This window comes from Podospora pseudopauciseta (assembly GCF_035222475.1).
Source record: "Podospora pseudopauciseta strain CBS 411.78 chromosome 5 map unlocalized CBS411.78m_5.2, whole genome shotgun sequence".
NCBI classification, from domain to species: domain Eukaryota; kingdom Fungi; phylum Ascomycota; class Sordariomycetes; order Sordariales; family Podosporaceae; genus Podospora; species Podospora pseudopauciseta.
This window is the reverse complement of record NW_026946666.1, coordinates 183329-204078: the sequence shown is the minus strand read 5'-3', so window position 1 is coordinate 204078 and position 20750 is coordinate 183329. Positions and strand designations below refer to the sequence as shown.

Sequence of the window (20750 nt, the reverse complement as noted above, 5' to 3'; positions counted from 1 at the left end):
TTTTTAGCTCATGAGCGGCGACACGCTGCGAGATATAGCATGGGGCTAGAGGAGCCGGTGGCATAGGTAGGTATTGAAGACGGTATAGGGAAAAGAATTTGACCGACGAGTGGGGATTCCAAGGCTTGGGAAACACGACGGATGGCTTTTGGAATTCGGATGCCGTACTCTTGTTACACCTCCCTAGCGGGTAGCTATCTGCTATCTGATGCTGTACCATGCTGTGTGGCTCGTTGTTAGGTCGAGTCAGGCCAGACTTGCAACACTGAGGGGAAGCTGTACGCTGTGTACTGTTGTACCAATGAGGGAGGATCGTGAAAAAAACACCAGATATGGCGCCGTATGGCATGGGAAATGTTCAAATGATACTTGATCCATTTTCCTGACGGACAGATATCTTACTTTTACAATAGCGAGTGCCTGGTATATCAAGCACCCATAGGGTAGCACGTTTCTGGGGGGGAACAAGTATAGCCATTAACGGCTCATCCAAGGGATCATCAAGGAGGCTGAAATTCATTCATCCCAACGTCTTGACGAGCAATTCGGAGTACCTACTACCTTATATAGCACACCACGCTATTTCCTGCACAGCAACCACACCACTATTTCACTGACTGACACCTCCATCCATGCCGCCTATCATTGTCGGACTTTACCCTGCCTCAAGTTTCCTCAAGCCTGTAGAGTGAAGGGACACCAGCACATCGACACCAACCCAACACAAGAGCCCGCGATATTGTATCCCCCAAAAACCCTCTATTTTTGGACCATCAAACTCCAAATCATGGCTTCCACATGATCATTTCCAATGTCTCACTTCTTTCACTCCATTGCATCCCCCCCAATAAGGTGTGGTTCGTTCCTAGATGGCTTGCCCCGTGGCGTTGAAACATCAGATAAACCGCAGCTCTGTACACCCACCCCACTTGCAGAGAGCAGGCCACGCAAGCCACCATCCCTCTCGTAGGTACCAGCACAGTGCACCACTGTCCCCGTGGCTTCAAGATACCCTGATCGCTCTGACTCTCCGATACGCTTCTCTCTTGCAGTTGCATTTTCTTCCCCGTCTCTACGCGGTAAATAAGGTGTGGGTGAGCAGGTACCTAAGGTAGGGTAACAACCAAAGATGTGATGATGATGCGGGTAAACTGAAACAACGGCCTTTTCTTTGGCCCTCCTTTTTTCCCTGCCTGTTCCCGTGTCTTTCAGCCCATCTTGGCCAGTCTAGGTCAAACCACTCCAAAGCCCCCAAGTACGTACCCATCCGCTAAAACAAAGAAGCCGCCTCATCACCATCACCACCTCTGTCTCAGGCAAACCTCGATCAGGCACACTGCCCAAACCTTACCCTTCAGATGGGACGCACTTTGCCATGTGCGCAAGCCAAGCCCTCATCATCAGCCCCGGGTCCCGAGAAATCCTTCCCAACACTAGAAGATAGGCTAGTTGGCACCACCAGGGCTAACATGAAAAGCTAAGGCAGTCAAAAACAACAGGCTGCATGGCACCGGCAGAGGAACCCTCGGCGTCTGTAACCCCTTCACCACGACAACCAAACCCGACCGACCGTGACACTCGCACAGCATCCCGTAGTACCCTTACCACAAAATAATTGACACACAAAAGTAGGTTAACCACACATTATATTGTGAACCATGCTTTGAAGGATAATTGTCTGGCCTTAAAAGATAGTTATAGACCCTTCAATACACTCTAAAAGGTCTTCAGAGATATTCAAAAGGCATATTAATCTGCTTTTGAGGTATGGTTTATAATATGGTATAGGCTAACTTACTTTTGCTGTGCCGATTGTTTTGTGGGGAGGGTGTGTAGATCGGGCCGTGTCAGCTACCCTCCACTTTTCTCTTCCATCCCATGCTGGCATCACGGTCAACAAGGCAAAATTCGAGGAGGTTTCGATTGGAAGGGGTTCAAGACTGAATTGGTAGGCAATGGACACAGCATGCTGCTTCGCTTGGCTGGCCTCATGCTGAATAACAGCTAGCTAGTAGCTCCTTCTGTCTCTTTGCCTTTTGCCCATGTCCTCCCACACACCTCATGGCTGGCCGCCGCCACCGCCGCCGTGTCCCCTTGTGCCGGAACCGAGTCCAAACCCGAACCCAATTCCTACCACCCCTGGTAATGCTGTGAATGTTCCATCTAATTTTTTTTTGTCCGGCGCCCCCAATGTGATGCCCTCTGAGTCCTCCAGACACCCAGTCGTCTGATCCCCCCAACCAAGCTCCATGCCTTCCAGTAGATAAGATGGATAGATACACAGATACATCTTTTTATGTACAAGACAACTCCTCAGCAGTGCCAGAACATTGTCTAGCTCTAAATAACATGGTGTAAACAATAAGGTGTAACCTACTTTGCTATAGCAGCCACGATAAAATGAAGGGGAGGTAAAAGGATAACACCAGCGCCTATCAGATGTGATATGCCATACCAGCCCGACAAACATTATGTAAGGAATGATGTTAACCGATGGGGTATCTCAGTTAAGGAAAGAAAATATGGAAAAACAAAAAAGAAAAAAAAAAGAAAAAGAAAACCGCAATGCTATGCAATGCTGTCAGAAAGCCGACTGCTCAGGTTCATATCGAGACGTATCGTGCTCTTCGTAAAGTTTTGTGGAGTGGTGTCTTTGAGACATGGGCCTCGAGAGTGGTGGTTACTTTCTCAGGCCAACCTTCTCGGCCAAATTCTTCAACCAGATCGAGGCGCTCCTCTTCTCGTCGTGTCCGTCGCGGACCATGACAGCATCGCGTGCCATGGGCCCCACAATCTCGGAATCTCCTAGTGCCGGAAACTTGCCGTCATTATTCTGGATTTGGGGAATTCCACACGGAACCATTTCTTCGGCCGTCCGTCGCAAATGCGAGATAATGGAAGGGTTGCCGTTCCCAGACTGACCCACCCTCTGGATCAAGGCTTGCTCCGCCTGCTGCCACTCCCTCTCAATGTCGGCCCACTTGGCCTCGGTGAGGGTGTACGTCTTGGAGGTGGTGCCGTAGTGTTCTCCGGTCCGCCCGAGATGCTTTGCGTAATTGGTCCTGGCCAGGTTCCAGTCTGAACAGAATGCTTGAAAGGTGGCCAGATCCGCCTTCTCGGGAACATATGGCTTTGGGTCAATGGTGAAGTTTGCATGTCCCAGACGGTCCGACCATGCATCTGGCTGCTGCTCCACAAGTATGGTGGGAGTCATCACCACGGGAGAAGGAAGGTCGCTGAAGATGCTCGACACAGTTCCTCGGCGGAGAGAGGTGAAAGACGCCTTTGTGCTGAGGGGAGGTGTCGGGTAGGGCGCCTGCACTGGAAACTCGGGTATCGGGGAGGGCACCACTGCGGGCGACTGCAAAGGCGACGTCTGAAGCGACTGCGGTTGGGTTTGGTGACCGGCCTTCTCCATCATCAGAGGTGGGAGAAGAGGGGTGGTGGCCATGGATCGGTCCCGCTCCAGACTTTTTCCCATGGCCGCTGGCTGGATATCAAGGGGAGAAGTCGGTACAATACTGTCGGTGCTCTCGTAGAATGATAGCGCAGGCGTTGCGGGAACAGACTCGGGGACGCGGGCCATGGCCGGCACAGAGACGGATGACGATCTGCTCGAGGCGGCATGAGAGAAGCTGGGCCTTCGTTGTTCTGCAAGAGCTGGATCAGATGCGGGTGAAAACGCCAGGTTGGCACGCCTGGACACGGATGCCGATCTCCAACGCGGCAGGCTTGTCAATCTTGAACCAAGCCTGGTCCCCCAGCTCGCAATCCCTGCATCGGATCCGACGCGCCTTTTCCTAGACCGTGGGCTTCCGTTGAAATCACCGTCGCTCAGCGACCCCAGGTCGTAGTCTGATCCAGGTCTCGAGTAGGGATGGGTGCTTCTACCTTTCCTGGTGTCGTTATTGTAATCGCATGAACATCCAGCATCACCTGTTTGCGCAACTTGGGTTAGCACAGCGTAACGCAAAAGAAGAAAAAAGACGAAAATCCAATCCTTACACAAGCAGTAGGACCAGGTAGGGAATTCAGTGTCCCCATACTCGGACACAATGAAGGCCGCGTCGTCGTCCTCCCTCTCTGATGGGTCCTCCTGAACATCCGGCAGTGGCAGTTTGGTAGGCGACTTGATGACATGTATGGGGTGGGAGGGCGAAGCCGGGCTGTCGGTGGTTTCGAGAGACGATGACGAGCTGGAGAACCTGGCTTGCTGGCTGGAGCGCGAAAAGGTTGGCGTGACAGGTGACGGCAGAGCGAAGTCGGACGATGATGAGGCCGAGTTGAAGGTGAAGAACAGCTGAGCGTGCTGCTCTTCGTCAAGACATGGTGGTGGGAGCTGGTGGTGTAGTTGCTGCTGCTGAAGCTCGTGTTTCCTCCTCTCCTCCACCAGCTGTGGCAGCCGTAGTTCCTTTAATTGGGTCGACATGTGTTGCTGGCGACCTTGGACGATGGGTGTAGGTTTGCGGCGTCTGGGGAAGGGAATCGAGTGGCGGGGTAGGTAGGTAGGTAGGTAGAGGTAGGGTCGGGGGGAGTAGGGTAAAAAAAGGAAGATAATTTGTCGTTGGGGTCAGACAGACAAACAGACAGACAGACAGACACGGCAGACAGTGGCTTTCTTGTGTGGCACACCCGAGGTGGGTGTGGGAGTGACCTGGAGTGCTGGAGCAGCTCAAGTGGGCGGTGGACGGTGGGTGGGCGGTGGGCTGGTGAGCCGACGGGGCAAGGGTGTGTGAATGGTCAACAACCTGCGGATGGTGGGGTTCAATTGGGTTTCCAGGGTTCGAGAGTGAGGGTGCCAGGGTGTCAGGGTACCAGTTGTGCGTTGGTCACTGCTCGGGTTTGCGGGGCATCCAGCCCAGTCCAAAATCCAAATGGAAGCCGCCAAAGACAGACAAACTCCACCACCCAAAAAAAAGGCTCTGGAACCAAGTACCGTCCTGGATGCCAAAAAGAGGCTATCGACGGCGCGAGAGAGACACGGGCAACAACAAGAGAGCGCAACGCTGGAAACGCTGGCGGCTGTTGGCGCGACTCCTGTGACGGCCGGCGCCCAACTTTCGAACTTTGGCTTTTTGTATTGTCGCTGTACGTCACCACCCGCGGCAAAACAACGATTGCTGATCCCGACTTTCGGGCCTGGGACTTAGAAATTGGAGATGGGGGGGAGGGAGGGGTGAATTGCAATGTCAACACTGAAGAACAACGGCAGAAGAGAGGAGGCATCTGCGGCCATCAGATATGCTTTTTTTTTTGTTTTTTGCCAGCCTGTCCGGGCCAATTGCTGGCCGCATGCTTTGATGAGCGTAGTGGTGGTGCGGGATGGCTTTTGTAACTCTCGTGTTTCTCCTGCTCTGGCTACACTACTCCGTGTCTCGCGACATGTTCTTTGCAACTTGAAGCTTGTCCAATGTTTTTTACTCCAGGCTTTTGTTGCCCTCTTGAGCCGGAATCGGTCAATGCCAGAGAGCACGACACGGCACCACCGATATCGATGCAAGAATCTCAGGTGGGCGGCGGCGACGGTGGTGGTGGTGGTGGTGGCCGGTTGTGTCAGTGGCACCACGTGTAAGTCGGGCACTTCAGAATCCTGGATGTCGCCGGGCGTGGGGTTGGCCGCGAGACCATGAATAAGATTCGAGGATTTATGGCGGTTGGCCTTCAGGTCAGAGAACTGCTGCCATCACCGCTGTCGGAGCTGTGACTGCCAATCACTTCCCGCCGACTTGGCTTTCGCCTGACAGAAGACTCGCGAATCGCCGTGATTAGGCCAAAAATCCGGTAGAAAAAAAAGCAAGAGATAGGTCTGAGTTGCACCAGAAATGGATTGGGCAAGTCGGATACGACGCGGGCAGCCAATCAGCCGGCTCCTTACACAGCCAACAGATGTCTGTCTGAGGGCTCTTCACCAACCCTCATTCAGCCAGGCCACGTGAACAGACCGTTGGCAAGAGGTGGTCGCGACCGGCAGCATCTGTGGGGGACTCTGGAAACACCTGTTCAAAGCCAGCCACTACATATTCCTGCCATGCCTTGTGTCATGACCAAATAGGACAAGAGGGACATGCAGCCAGCATGTCTGATGAAGTCGAATGCATGCGAGAGGAGACGACTTTGAACGCTCTCACGGTGGGGCGAGCGATGGTGGATGGGCATGACAGATGCATGCCTTGCTGTGGTGTGGTAGCGGTCAAGAAAAGGATCCAGGGTCTGGTAACGGGGAACTTGGGGATTGAAGACGCCGCGGGGAGCCAGTACCAAGCTCACCATGCCCTTTCTGACTCGCCTTGAAACGCCAAACCACCATATCCTCGCGACCAAAAGGGCCGTTTCTGACGGCCGGTTGAGGTGTGAGGCTGGACAGGCAGTCCAGGAGGGGCTCAGCGAGTTCGACTTCTTTGTGAGCTCCGACCTAAGGACAGCCAGCTGAAGATATTGAGTTGGAGACCCCTCATTGTCGGCGCTGAGATGGAGATGATGCGGTGTTGTGGTTGGGGCCCCACAGTGCCAAGGTCTGATGCTATTGAACTGCTGGATCTCGCGTGCGGAGCGCGACGCGTTTGACTGACGGTCCACTGACAGGCTGGTTGAATTCTCGTCTTGATGCTGCGGGCAAGGGATGGGCGTTGAACAATGGCTGATCAGGCATAAGAGCTTCGGACGGTTGATGACGCAAGAAATCGGAGAGGCTGGCAGTCCCGAAGAGCTGTGAGTTACTGAGTTGGCACCGCCAATCAGAATTTGCATATGCCGTCCATGTCGTCCCCGCTTTTCAGACAGAATTCAAACTTCGGAAAATCCAAGTTTTTTCCGCGAGGTGGGGCCGTCAGCCTTTTCCCCTCCAGCCCCGTGCTCCCTCATGCTCGGTCATCAAAAAAATCTTTCTTTTTTTTCTCTTGACCATGCAGCTCACGTGAAGGTCACGCATTGTTTTACTATGCAGGTACTGGTTTAAGGTAAGACTTTCCTGATCATGGACAGGTCGAGGGCACAGTTGCTGACGAATAACGCAGGATATCCCCAGATAATTAGCAGTCCTCACAGTTCTGATCTCATATCCGCAGGTCTGCCAGCGGAGAGGCATTGTTCGTTGCCACCACCCCGGGGTTCCGTCAGTCGCAGTCCAGACCTTCCCCGTCCTTCCCACTTGGTACCCTCCATCACGTCCAATATCGACCAGAAAAGTTGGAGGGTGTCTCTTGTCTATTCTACCGAATGTCATTCGTCCATCGCCACGCGTACCTTGCACAAGCGTGTTCTGCCGGTGTTCATCCTCGATACCACATCTTCCTCCTGCCCACTCATACCACTAATTATCTGCCCATATACACTGCTCTTGGCTTGTCCGGTACGCTGGGGTTTGGGGAGCCTATCTGTTATTAGCTGCCAGGTCCCGTCCACCCGTCCGGTCCGTTGACTACCCGTGGTAGCTGCTGGCAGTTCCACGGTTCCATCCTGCCACGGCTCCGGCTTGACTAATCAGCTCCGTCAAGCTCCGATCGAAACAGCAGAATCCGCGAGAAATCAGAGTTTTTGGCCGATTTCTGGCGGCATGGCTCCCAGATCACCCCACATCAGTGTGACCTTTCGCCGGACTGTTGACTGCATTGTTCAGGTTTATTGTTGATCGCTTGATGGTTCCGTCGATACGATGTCTATTACCTACGGATCAAGCCTGAAACTGCAACTGCCGACATATACAACTACATCACACAATTGCTGCTCACTGAACACATCGCGCCCAGAAAGGTCATCAGCATGCAGTCTTGGACATGGGCTGCTGTTGTCCCACGTTGCATGGCGGGAAGTATCTTGCGTTCAGGAGCATCATCCATTGTTCACTGAGATGACATGACTGTCTCGCAAATTGAACCCCGTCGCATATGCGTTTTCTACCCGTCGCTCAAGCCTGCAAAGCTCTCAGGTGGCCAAGTAAGAGGAGAGGACCCAACCGTAAATCTCTCATGGATGCATTCACGCCTCCTCCTGCCTGTTCTTCTTCTCCTTTCTTCTTGCTCCTCCTCTTGGCCACCTCGATAGAGGTGAGGCAATATCTGACATGCACCAAATCGGTCCGGCCAGTGTTTTGCCTGGCTTTTTTCTCGCCTGTTCCCCTGTCCAAACCTCTGGTCCACTGTCAGCGCATGTGCTCTCTCTCTTTCAACTGGCCTCCCAAGAAGCAGGCGGCTGCCCGCTACGTTGGGCAGCCACGGCATGTCTGCCAACTCATGTCGGTTCAACAGAAAGCCGAGGAAGCCTTGTGGTCCGAAGCTGCAATCGTCACTTGGTACTACTCTCGAATTCCTCGTGATGGGCCCATGGTAGGTCCCCAGACGACGGGCACAAATGACATGAGGCTAAACATGTCAAGTTTTTCATCACTGTCGCCGCCCGGGTCCCATTGCAACCATGGAGCTTTGGCGGCCACTCCCAAAACTGGGCCAGATGGATCCGAGTCACCTTGCAAGGCTTGTGGTCCCACAGAGTCCACGATCTGGTGTTCCCCAAAAAAGCCGCTGCTCAGGTACGCACGGAATTTGTATGGCCAAAGGAGCTTGCCAAGATGGTTGGAGTTGTGTCCCCCAAAAGGCACAACCGTTGTCGCAAAGATGACCCGACCGTTCCGCTGCGGCTCCAGCGAATCACCGGCGACAGCCGCCCTCCCAGGCAGGGAGCTAATGCAAGGCACAGCGAGGTGATGGCGAGCTTGAGTGGAAGCGAGAACCGAGAAAAACCTGCGGGTGCCGAATTTGTCGGCGACCACATGGCGGCATGTCAATCGCCCTTTCCAGATGCTCTCCAAGAGGTGTGTGTAAGTGCTGGGTCTACTTTCTTGTTTGCATGCAGTGGCTGTAGCGAAGGCTTATGGGTGCGGTCAAAGAGAGTTGTCTCGTCACAATGATTTCCTCACAGGTCATCAAAGTCTGTCCAATTCCAATCTGGGACGAGGGAGGAAACGTGGCCCGGTAACATTCGAGACGAAGCAATATTTTCTTTGCTTCCTCTCACAGCCTGACTGTCTTTGGGCGCAAACACCCGATATACGGACATCTCTAGACGACTCCACGGCTTTTCCACATCAAAAGAACGATTCGGTACTGGTGCGGCCAACAAGCGGCCGGCTGAGCGGGACGTGTATTCCCCAACCAGTATCTGCTTGCCCCTCCTTGTTCGGCTGCTCTTGTCTTCTTCTCCAACAGTTCGAGGTTGAGCAGGTGCCTGATATGAGATATGTACGTGGCAGTGGATATCCTGCATCCTTTTCACTTTGCGTTGATTGTGGCGTGTAACTGTCCCTGCAGGCTGAGAGCCCAATAGGGTGGGCACATTTCTCGCGAGGTTGCACTGGATGCCGAGCTCTGGAATTAGGGCTTTGTTTGTGTTGTGCCATTTCTCAACCGGACAAGGAGAACGCCCATTCTTCGCTACCCGCGGGTGAAGACTTGTCCCGGTTGACAAGGCTGCCGTGGGCCTCGGCCGCGTTCTTCCCCTCATGGCGAAAAAATGACATGCGTCTCTGGGCTATATCGAGCCGTTGAATATTGGAGCTCTCAATACATCTATTCTTCTCCCCTGATCCTGGTGGGCGGGCCGCGGGTTCGGAGGTTTTCTGTTTGGTTCCTGAATGTGAATACTGTCTGGGCTATGGAGACCGGGGAGAAAAGAAGAAAACCCATATCAATTTTCTTTTTGATCCAGCCGTTTGTTCAGGACTTGATGCCCTAAGAAAGGAGGGATAGATCACTCGGGGGTTTTCAAAGGCGAAGGTGTGCACTAGAAATGCAAACCTCCCCTGCCTAAGGTTTCTAGTTGCAAATAGCGGCATATGCTATGGGAAAATGATGGGGGTCTCCGAAGTCAAGAGCAAATTTTGAAGGGGTGGCGATGGTGGTTGCCCTGAAACCGTGTGTTTACATTTGTGTCGTCCTCCTGACACTAACTCCCTAAATGAACGCCACGCTCTCCAAACTTCTCTCAGGGCTTCAAGATGGGCCAGCAGCCGTCAAAAAGCCAAAATCAGCCCCTTGCTCTGCCTGGTTAACCTCCCGTTTGTACAACCCCCTATAACCCCTTTCCCTCTCCCTGGCAACCCAAGCACTCCCACTGCCCTCATTTGCCATCATCTTCTTCCGCTGCGCCATCCTGTCCCTGACCCCGTCCTCATCAATCTCCACATGTAAATATCTCCTCTCTGCATCAAAGGTGATCACATCCCCGTCTTGGACAATCCCCAAGACAGACTCCGGATCCGCGCTCTCGGGGGAAACATGCAATATGATTGTACCCCCGGCCGTGCCGCTCATGCGCCCGTCCGAGATGCGGAGCATATCCGACACCCCCTTCGCAGCTAGCTTCCTCGGGATGGGGATCAATCCCGCCTCTGGCATGCCTGGATTCCCTACCGGGCCGATGTTCTGGAGGATCAACACCGAGGAGGGGCTGACGCTGAGGCTGGGGGAGTCGATTCTCTCTGCTAGGTCTTGTGGACTGGAAAACACCACCGCGGGACCGGTGTGGGAGAGGAGGCTGCGGTCTTTAGAGGCAGAAGCTTTGATCACCGCTCCGCCGGCGGAGGCGAGGTTGCCTTTGGAGAGGATGACGAGGGAGCTGGAGGGGTACAAGGGTTTGTTGAAAGGGTGGATGATGGAACTGAGTGGTGAGTCTAGGGGTAGTGGGCGGAAGGGTATGGAAGCCAACTCCTCGCCTAGGGTGCGGCCGGTGATGGTCATTGCGTCGAGATGTAGCAAAGGTTTCAGTTCGTGGAGGAGGGCGAGCATCCCGCCGGCGTTGTGAAAGTCAGTCATGTAATTGTCGCCTGATGGTTTGAGGTCAACCAGTAGGGGGGTCTTGAGGCCGATGTCGTCGATGGTTTGTAGCTTGATGGAGCCGGCGAGCTGAGGGTGGCGGTTGACGATTGCCATCAGGTGAACGATGGCGTTGGTGGAGCCACCTATTGCCTGCAGGACTGTGATGGCGTTGAGGAAGGATTCTCTTGTAAGTAAAGCCTGTGGCCGGAGCTGAGATCTTGCGAGGGCTACTGCATGGGTGCCTGTTGCTTCTGCTATTCTGAGGCGCGAAGAGGACACGGCCGGTGCTGTAGCACTTGGCAAAGAAAGCGGCATCAGGCCCAAGGCCAAAAGGATACAGGACATGGTTGATGCTGTACCCATCACCCCACAGGTTCCGCCCTAACATGATGTAAGAGACCGCCGAGCGAAAGCGGGAAACTGGAGACGTACTGTTGGTACAAGCTCCTCGTTGAGAGCACTTATGTCTTCAATATCTAACGTGCCGGCACGGAACTTGGCCCAGTTATTGCGACAGTCTGTACAAGCCCCTATGCGTGCACCCTGAAAGCTGCCCGGCATCATCGGACCAGTCACCAGATGGATGATCGGCTTGTTGGCTGAGATGGCCCCCATCAACTGAGCTGGAGTGGTCTTGTCACAGCCTGTTGGTTGTGTCAGTTCGTAATTCAGACCATCCATGGAAAGAAAGCATGACAACTGGAAGAGACTCACCACCAATCAGAACAACAGAATCGACCGGCTGGGCCTGAATCATCTCTTCGGTGTCCATACTCATCAAGTTTCGAAGATACATGCTGGTCGGAGAGGCAAAAGACTCGTGGAGACTGATAGTAGGAAAGTCGATAGCCAGGCCACCGCTTAGTTGAACGCCCCTTTTCACGGCGTCCATTAGCTGGGGTATGTTGGCATGGCAGGGGTTGAAGCTTGAGTAGGTGTTGACAATGCCCACAATGGGCCGAGAAAGAGCGTCCTCGCTGTACCCTAAAGCCTTGATGAAGAGTTTGCGCATGAAGAGGGAGAAGTGTGGATCTCCATAAGAGGCGAGCTTTTGCCTAAGACCACTGCCATCGAGATTGAGAGGCCTTGAAAGATCATAGTCCGGGTTGGGAGTCGAAGAGTCGCTGCGTGTTTCCATGTTAGGCTGGAGTAAGATGGGTTGTGAATCCAGTGGAAGCTGCCACTCTCCTCTCTGCGATGGTCTTCTCAAAACAAGACTCAGGTGTAGAGCCTGTCCTTGTCCTAAAAATCAGGTATCCGGGTATCTTTAAGCTCTATCTGCGGGGACTGGGAGGTGTCATAATGTCATTGGGCACTACGATTGCATCACGCCATCGAGACGGGATTAAAAAGAAGTAGTCCAGGTCACATCGATGCCTTCAACAACAGCAAACCCACCATTTCTGATATGGTACTCAGGATGACTTGCTTAGATCACATCTAGGTGACCACGGGAAGGGGTTGCTCTACCAAGACAGTTGTCCGAAAAAGGGTGTGAATACCATCGCTTCCGCTCCTCTATCCTGCTGAGGACCTTCATCAAAGACAATTCCACCTGCTATTTACATCCAAAGTCAAGGGCGTGTGGCTCAGTTGGTAGAGCGTTCGCTTAGCATACTTCAGTGTATGCGAAAGGTCCTGGGTTCGATTCCCAGCTCGTCCAAAGCATGAGATATCCTGTCATGGGAAATCGTTGTCTTTTTTTTGCGGGATTTTCCCCCTCCTTAACCGGGGTTGTGGCATACCAGCATTTGAAAATTAAAAATAGAGTAGGAAGATCTGGGGATACAGATGATGCAACTCGATATTGAGGTTGGAAAGAATCTCTGAGGATATTCTTAAATATCATCTAAAATCATTAGGTAGCTACAAGAATGTGATATACTGTTATATAGTAGGATTGATGAGGATTTGGCGGTTGATATTAAGTGCGGTAGTGACGTTGTTTTAAGTGGGTCCATGTCTCTAGTCTGGCTCTCAAACTTTGCCGTGAAAATTTTCAACGCCGAAATGCCGCAACCCATCTAGCCACAACCTTGCAACCTTGCTCTCAAAACACCAATTCCCTCCCCCAATCTTCAACAAATATAAAGGCTCAGTCGGCTTCAAAGCCCGGCTAGCTCAATCGGTAGAGCGTGAGACTCTTAAGGAGTACTCCGAAATCTCAAGGTTGTGGGTTCGACCCCCACGTCGGGCTCAATTCCCGTCGACGACAGACGCCTTTCTTTTTCTTATTATTGTACTTTTTGCTCCATCTCTTTTTCTGCTTCTCCTATCTCCTGTCCGTGTTGTGCATTAACATTGCTGTATGTGGTGCTGTGTGCTCCTGTAAAGTAACTGAGATCCCATGGCTCCAACCTACATGCAATTCGGGCCACATGATGCATTTGGGCATGAAGTTGAACCCCTATTCTTCGCGCGCCTTACTTCGAAGTACTTGTACACTCTAACCTTACCAGGTAACCTAGCTGTTTGCAGTGGAATTTCCCCTTTAAGATATTTATGCTGATGGGTCACCACCTGCTGGTTATGGTGATTGTGATGTCTGCATTCGGAAAATAGGGGACCTGGAGCTCCCGCTGTCCGCATCGAGACAGCATCACACATTGGAACAATGGCCGGAGCATATGACGTCCCAAACCATAGCTTTGGGGGGATAAATAGACAAAGAAACAGCAGTAGCTTATCAACCTGCTCCATCAGCTGTGCACCTCTGTTTCGCCCATCAGTTATCGTCAACAACGGCATTGAATCAAAACACCAACTCCTGAACCCGAAAGAGAGAATCAAGACTTTTCAAAATGGGGGCTGCATCCAAAGTGATCCACATCATCCTCCGGGTGTTTGAGGTGATTTGTTCAGTCATCGTCCTCGGCCTCGTCGCTCGCTTCCTGCATCTGGTCTCCCAGGCAGGAGTCTCAGTCGATTCTCGCATCGTATATGCCATCATCACGGCTTCCATCAGCACTTTATTTGCGCTTGTCTTTATCGCACCGTTCATCTACGCCTACTTGGCCTTCCCGATGGATGCGATCCTGTTTGTCATGTGGATTGTTGTCTTCGGCTTGTTGACTTCGGTATGATCCCCCTTGTTTATAGTTGCTTCTCCTTTTTGAGCGACATCAGCATTGGCCCTGCAAACAGAGTGGGAGAGAAGTTAACTCGAGTATGATCAGCGCACCGGCTCGGCCATGTGTAACGCTTCCTGGTATTGGAACTACTGGGGATACTACTGGGGCGGGTGGTGGCGTGTGCCGGACCTCACAGTCTGGGATAGGGGCTACGGCGGCTGCGCGTCCTGGAGGGCCGTTCTGGCCTTTTCCTTTTTGGCTGCCATGGCCTACCTCGTCAGCACCATTTTGGGAGCGGTTGTTGTGCATCGCTACCGCCGCAAGAACTCGCCCGTGTAAGTTTGCTGTGTTCAACTTGCCGCAGCGTGCGGAAGACGAGACAGTGTGGTACTGACTGATCGTATGAGTGTTTAGGACAACAAGAGACATCTCGGCTCCCATTCCACAGTCTCCTGCCCCAGGAAGACCCGAGACAGCCCAGGTCCATGATCCAAGGGCTCCTCCATCTGCCCTTGCTCAGCAAACAATGGGCACTGCTGTTGATGTTTAGGGATTCAAGGGTAATAGTTTGGTTTGGTGGAAACTTCTGGGCAACCCCATCCAGTATCATTCTGGTTGATACTTGGGACGCTTTCGATTAAGGTGGCTAATGAAGAGGGAGATTGACAACTCAGCTACAAAAACAACTGGTGGATGGTTGAAGAAAAAAAAAACTATCCAAAGTTGCAAGACCTTGATAGGAGCTAAAAGAATGGAGCTGCCCAATAACAGGATTGAACTGTTGACCTTCGCATGACTTCTTATAACTGTGAGGTTATATTAGTACGACGCTCTAACCAGCTGAGCTAATCGGGCCCTAGTTGTTGTTGGTGTGGATGGCTGGCAACAACAATATCAGAAGACAGAAAGCTAGGGCTAGGGTTTTGGTTTCTTGCCCAGCCTCATTCTGAAGCTTGACGTAACGGAAGTGGACACAAGACAGGAATCAACCCTGCGGACTGCTCGGGCCGGTTGTTGCTCATATCCACTCACAACGGCATGCCCCATCTCCAGTGAGATGCGCGAGATCTCGGAACGCTGGTGGAGTAAACGAAATGGGTAAAAGAGCCCGTATAAGCCGGGTGAATAATGCCGGTTTTTATTGCTCGATAGACTTGACAAACTGCTACCACCCACGGTCCGTGGTGTAGATAGTGGCAATACCGTGACCAATGGCCAGAAGCGTCTGAAGAGATGGTGCCAACCAGCACCTCATCCTCCACCAAGAATTGCGTGTTTGGGTGTGCCTGTGAGGAGAAAGGTAGGTGGGGGTCAAGGAAACATGGGACGAGGATGGAAATGGACAGAGAAGCACTTGAGAAAACTGAGAGCCACTTGGAGATCCCAGTGCATGCATGGCTGGGCTCGCCTTCACATGCACGACGGTAGATGACACCCGCACATGCAAGTTTCACGTCGTGCTCCCCCAGTCTTGGAACATGCGATCTTGGTCTCTTCTGGCCGAGGAGCGGACATTGGCTCCCAGGCGGGCAGGCAAGAGAGGGCCACTAGAGCAGGGCGGGGGCATGGTTCATTGACACCCAACCCAAAATCACCTCATGGCGTCAACACCATCTTGAATTGGGAGCGCGGGGAAGCTGGTGCCCTCCCCTGTCGCTCCGTGTCCGTTCCCCCTAGCTCGCCTGGTCTTCGAACATCAGCATTTTACCATTTGGCATTATCAACGCGATAAGAGTGGGGTTGGTTGGGGCAGTTAGTGTTCTGGTCACATCATGGGCGCCGGCCACAGAGCAAACATCCAAACCTACTGTAGATTCAACAATTCCGTAGAAGTCCCGGGGAGTCGTGAGGAGGATGGATGCCGGGGCAGGCCGAGGGGATGATTGAGTAGGTAGGTTCACATGGACAGTTGCCTCGTTGGGGAGCAGTCGCAGTTCAGTTGCCCATTGTACGTAGTCGCCCAGGTGGTGTCGCAGCGGGAAGAAACGGGTGGAGTGGGGTCGTGTTGGAGGGGTGGAAGGGCGCTGCGGCCCTGCAAAGGAAGGGCCGGCGTGGGATGCAGCGCTGGGCAACAGGCAATGGCGTGGTTTTTTCCCACTCCGGACTTCGGGGTTCCCATGGCCAGCAGTTGGTGAGGGCTGTTGCTGATTGGCTGTCGCACCCAGTTCCGTGGGGAGCCCTTTCTGGAGGCTGCAAATTTGGGAGCTTGTGAAAAAGCCCATTTAACTCTCATGCCCTCCATCCATCTTCCTTTCCATCCTCAAGTCCCCCGATCGTCTTCGCTCACGTCTCCTCGCTCGACCCGTCTATATACTGCCCATCCCAGCATCCAGCATCCAGCAACCACCCCGACAAACCACCCACAGCGAGGAGCACTCACTGAGCGGAACGACCGGAGCTTCCCCGACTATACTACTACAGCCAACCAACCCATATCAAAATGTTTGCCACCAGAGTTCTTCGCCAGGCTGCTCAGCACGCCGAGCGTACTCCCTCCATCAAGTTCCTCGGCAAGCGGACTATCCCAGGTGAGTCCGGGTCCATGACGACGACGATGGAATTGAGCCATTTGAACGCTTCGCATGCTAACCTCGTATTCTTGGCACAGTCTCCATTGACCACACTCCCCGCCCCCACCCCGCTTCTCCAACCAACTCCCTTCCGGCTTCCTTCACCAACGGCTCCGCCCACACCTCGTTCAGCGCCTACCGTGACCACGCCCAGCAGTTTGGTCCCCTCCGCAAGACCATCCGCGCCGACGCCGGTATTGGCGGCAATGCCGGTGCTGCTCTTGGCTCGGTTGCTCCCCCCTCCGGTGTCTACTTCGACCGCAATGATCTCCCGGCCCGCTTTCACCGTGTCCCCCTGACCGCTGACGAGATTGAGGCCATTGAGACCGGCGGTGCCGCGGCCTGGGCCTGAGCATCATCTCTGCCGACTCTTAATCACATGTAGGCACACTCGCCTAGAGTGGATGTGCTTCAACTTTACCTCTTCCCGCACCATCACACACCACTTCCCCACGAGTTTCGAAGGGAACCTTTTTTCACTTTTTTCAACTAGATGTCATGATACCCGGATAAGGTATGACATACGCCAGAGAGGCGAATAAAAACCCATGGACGCCGCGGAAAAGCATAGGCATGGGCGGTGGGTTTACAGGACATCAAAACACTGGGATCAGCATGGCACGCCCGCATAACGCTCTTTCGTGGAAGAGAGGGCGGCGGCGGCCTTTCTTTTGTTTATAGGCGCATTGCACTTTTTTGGTGCAGGGCACGAAAGTGCCTCGATGTATGTGGTGGACTGGAGATTGGGGATGGGAAGTGGCAAGATGGATCGATCAGAATCCCCGCTGGAGTAGTATCCAAGGGTGTTTTTGGTTCAATGATATGGGACCTCAACAGGCAAAACAGCTGGCTCAGGCTTCACCCTGACAGATCATGTTCAGCATTGATAGGCAAAAAGAAATGAAAAACATTTCAAACTCCCACTCCACCGTTCTTGAAACTTGAAGCAGGGAATGGGGCTCCGGCCGAGCCGATGTCAAAGTAGGATATCGCGATATGTACATGAAAACTCCAATACACATGGAAAACCAGAAAATGCTTCAATAAAAGCAGAATGTTTGTTTCACTGTAGCATCGTCTGAGGTCAGTGTTAGAAACTGGGACCTGCCAGCTGGCCAACCAGAGGCCGATCCGGCACCACGGGTCGCGACAGCTGCTGAATTCAAAATATCCACCCAGCAGGGGCGGGCAGGTCAAAGTTCCATGATGCATCTTGTGACCTCTTTTGCGACTCACTGTTCAACCTCAAGTCCAAGCTCCATGCTTGACCCCTCCTGACGTCGCAGCTCCGTCGTGTTGACTTCAACCCTTTGCGACAATACATAAATAAGACCGTCGCACACGAAGCCTCGCGACACTCCCCGAGTCTCCACCTGACCCTCGAAGAAACGATTCCCGGAATAATTATGCGCACAGAATGCACCACGAGTTTGTCGATACAGTTTTAGTTGGTAAAGACGTGGTAAAGGCAGGACAGGACGACCCGAGTGGAGGGACACCATCATCAAACACACCAAACACCGCCAGGATGAGAGAAGCCGGAGCTCCCGGCGCAAGTGCTGGCGCTGAGGAGAAGTGCCCAGTCGACCATAAAACCCGCGAGCTGTGGATGCAGCAGGCGAGGGCAAAGGAGGAAGCAGCACAGAATGCCAGCAACAAGTCAAGACCACCAGTATCAGAACCCTCCACACAACCGCAACAACCACAGCAGTCTTCCTCGTGGACATCGTGGCTGCGCCTCCCCTCCTTCTCTTCCCCCACCTCGACAGAATCCGCCCCCACAACCCCGCCAAAGCCCCGCGCCTCTGTCCTCGACGAGGTCCGTGAAGTTTCCTCTATCCCCCGGTCCAGAGACACAGGTCCATCCGCCTGTCCCCAGAATAGCGAGCAGGAAACCGGCACGTCTGAGTCGGGCCATTGGATCTACCCATCGGAAAAGCAGTTTTTCGAGGCCATGAGGAGGAAAGGCTTTACCTCGGCCCAGGCGAAGGACATGAAAACTGTTGTGCCCATCCACAACGCCGTCAACGAGCGCGCCTGGGCTGAGATTCTGAAGTGGGAGGCCCACTACGACTCGAAGTCCTGCGGCGGTCCAAGGTTGTACTCGTTTGCGGGAGAAAAGGGGAAAATGACGCCCAAGGCGAGGATCAACACTCTGCTGGGGTATACAGCGCCGTTTGACAGGCACGATTGGATCGTGGACAGGTGCGGAACAAAGGTGGAATACGTGATTGACTTTTACTCGGGGCGGGACACGTCAGGTGGAGGGAAGCTGAACTTTTACCTGGATGTCAGGCCGAAGCTCAACACCTGGGAGGGTGTCAAGATGAGGGCGCTAAGGGCTACTGGGCTGGCTTAAAACCCACCTAGAGAGATGAAGAGAATGACAAAAATCCCTGCTCGCTTCTGGTCTGTGTAAAAGCTGTGTATATTATACGTTCAAGAGGGAACGGAATATCATGAGGGTGGTGTTTGGGTCAAAAAAGCAAGATGAAATTAATCGTTAGGTGCAGTTTGAGGCTGCGTGGTATCTCTAATGGTGTACAACTGTCTGATCTATTTCCAATTCTGTATTCCAGTCGGCATTCTTCTGCAGATAATCACTCTGTCCAAGATGAACTCAATCATGTTTTGACTCTTGATGCCCGGGGTGCCGCAAAAGCCCCTCCTTTTCCGGTGTGCCTGGAGGGATATGTCAGTCAACAAATCATGAGCGGTCCCGAGTCCAAGATGTAAACTGACCTTTCTTATCCCCTACTCGTACCCTTACTGGTAACCTCGTCTCCAGCGCGTTTGCTTCCAAATCCCACCCAGCGGCCCCGAGAGCTGCAAATATTGACTCCTTCTGCTCCTCATCCACGTATCCCAAAGGCTTCTCGCTCTCGTAATGGCTCTCCAGTCCATCCTTGAAGGCGGATCCAAAGTGATAAGCGTGGTTGACGGCATCGAACCAAGCCGCCAGTGGACTCTTGACAGCTTCCTTTAGGGCAATTTTCATGTAGAAGTACCCGCCGCGATGCCATATTCCCATAAAATACGTCTTGGTCTCCAGATCATACTTGTGATACCCCCTCGGGTTCCACCCCTTAAGTTCTCCGTATGTCGCAAAGTCACAAAACCCGGTGTAGTCCCCCGTCTTGCTGCTCAGCTCCCCCCTCCCGTTCATCAAGATGCTCTCCCTCTGCGACACCTGCGCCGGGTTCAACACGGTCCCGCTCTCCAACCACTCCCTAAACACAATCGTCGCCCTCTGCCTGTTCAGGCTCGTCATCCTCACCGCCCTGACAGCCCGGTAATTCATGGCCAAATGGCAACCCGCAAGGATGATCATCAGCCCCCAGACCTTGTGCTTATCCTCCACCAACCTCACCACCAGACTCCCCACTAGCATGCCCAACAGCGACACCACAGTTTCCTGCGACGCCTCCTTGGCGTTGAGCTCGGCCAGGTTCCCCGTGACAGCAAAGTGCGCCGAAAGACTAGCCTTGCTCGCATTCGCCGCCACACCACAGAGACTCCTCAGCACCCCCGCCGAGACAATCACCCCCAACTTTGGCAGGTACGGCAGGGCCGGAGTCAACAGATCCAAAAACTGAGCCGCATCGTTAAAGATGTCGGCCAGGAACCGGTAGAATTTACATTCCGGCTCTATCGCCTGACCCATGCGGTGGGCAAACAATATCGTCGCTATCCTCGAAATGGTATCGCCCGTGATCTTGAGAATGAGCGCGCCCGTGGGGGAGGCTTCGCTGCTCCCTACCCCCAACCCTTCCAATACGGCGCGGGAGGCCAGCAACGACGTGATGGACGAGGCAAACGCCTGGAGGGAGTCGTAGGTCTGGTACGGTAGATAGTCGGTCGTGACGGTGTGGGGATATCCGGCTGGCAAGAAGGCGTAGAGGAGGGCTTTGGCGGTTGGGACGACGGTTTTAGTCTGATAATACCAACAAGGGAGGAAATTAGTCGAGATCGGACGGGAAGGGCGCAAAGGGAACTGAATGTAGGAGGGGGAAACCGACGGCTAAGAAGGGCTCTTTTTGGCCGTCGCCTGTATAAGTGCAGAGCACGTCGCCTGCTGGGTCGATGTCGTAGCATGTTTTACCGGAGCTCATCGCGACCTTTCCCCCCGTTGAGGTGCGTGGGTGGCTTTGGTGGTCACGGGTGGCTTAGGTGGATGGGTACGGTTACTTTGGCTCGTTCAACGCTGGTGCATCAGGTGTGGTATGGATGTCGCGGTAGCTCTTGTGCTCATTCGGCGTTTTGCGTCTCGTGTTCGAACCTGCTCTGCAATCATCAAAACG

The 20750-nt window shown here is 53.4% G+C and overlaps 6 protein-coding genes and 3 non-coding genes across 9 annotated transcripts; 3 read left to right on the top strand and 6 right to left on the bottom strand.

The window, feature by feature from the left end:
- Positions 1-2680: 2680 nt before the first annotated feature.
- Positions 2681-4429, bottom strand: QC763_502560 (uncharacterized protein; the record flags this gene model as incomplete). The annotated part of the gene is made up of 2 exons (XM_062912853.1): positions 2681-3936; positions 4006-4429. 2 exons carry the CDS (start codon positions 4427-4429, stop codon positions 2681-2683), a joined length of 1680 nt encoding a protein of 559 aa, XP_062763782.1.
- Positions 4430-9543: 5114 nt separating this feature from the next.
- Positions 9544-12865, bottom strand: QC763_502570 (uncharacterized protein). Its single transcript, XM_062912854.1, has 3 exons — positions 11523-12865; positions 11241-11452; positions 9544-11189 (listed from the first exon to the last, which is right to left on the bottom strand). Exons 1-3 carry the CDS (start codon positions 11944-11946, stop codon positions 9984-9986), a joined length of 1842 nt encoding a protein of 613 aa, XP_062763781.1. The 5' UTR covers positions 11947-12865; the 3' UTR covers positions 9544-9983.
- Positions 12387-12471, bottom strand: QC763_0079430. Its single transcript has one exon. It is a non-coding gene; the product is annotated as a tRNA-Ala (tRNA).
- Positions 12866-12918: 53 nt separating the features above from the next.
- QC763_0079410 lies at positions 12919-13005 on the bottom strand. The gene has a single exon. It is a non-coding gene; the product is annotated as a tRNA-Lys (tRNA).
- A 532-nt stretch (positions 13006-13537) lies between these two features.
- On the top strand, positions 13538-14652 carry QC763_502580 (uncharacterized protein). Its single transcript, XM_062912855.1, has 3 exons — positions 13538-13885; positions 13985-14214; positions 14294-14652. The coding sequence occupies exons 1-3, from the start codon at positions 13610-13612 to the stop codon at positions 14427-14429; spliced, it is 642 nt and encodes a 213-aa protein (XP_062763780.1). The 5' UTR covers positions 13538-13609; the 3' UTR covers positions 14430-14652.
- On the bottom strand, positions 14638-14734 carry QC763_0079390. Its single transcript has one exon. It is a non-coding gene; the product is annotated as a tRNA-Ile (tRNA).
- A 1233-nt stretch (positions 14735-15967) lies between these two features.
- QC763_502590 (uncharacterized protein) lies at positions 15968-17463 on the top strand. Its single transcript, XM_062912856.1, has 2 exons — positions 15968-16407; positions 16488-17463. Exons 1-2 carry the CDS (start codon positions 16111-16113, stop codon positions 16746-16748), a joined length of 558 nt encoding a protein of 185 aa, XP_062763779.1. The 5' UTR covers positions 15968-16110; the 3' UTR covers positions 16749-17463.
- Positions 17464-17866: 403 nt separating this feature from the next.
- Positions 17867-18808, top strand: QC763_502600 (uncharacterized protein; the record flags this gene model as incomplete). Its single annotated transcript, XM_062912857.1, has 1 exon — positions 17867-18808. The coding sequence occupies one exon, from the start codon at positions 17867-17869 to the stop codon at positions 18806-18808; it is 942 nt and encodes a 313-aa protein (XP_062763778.1).
- A 102-nt stretch (positions 18809-18910) lies between these two features.
- On the bottom strand, positions 18911-20561 carry QC763_502610 (uncharacterized protein; the record flags this gene model as incomplete). Its single annotated transcript, XM_062912858.1, has 3 exons — positions 18911-19131; positions 19192-20383; positions 20469-20561. 3 exons carry the CDS (start codon positions 20559-20561, stop codon positions 19070-19072), a joined length of 1347 nt encoding a protein of 448 aa, XP_062763777.1. The 3' UTR covers positions 18911-19069.
- Positions 20562-20750: the final 189 nt, after the last annotated feature.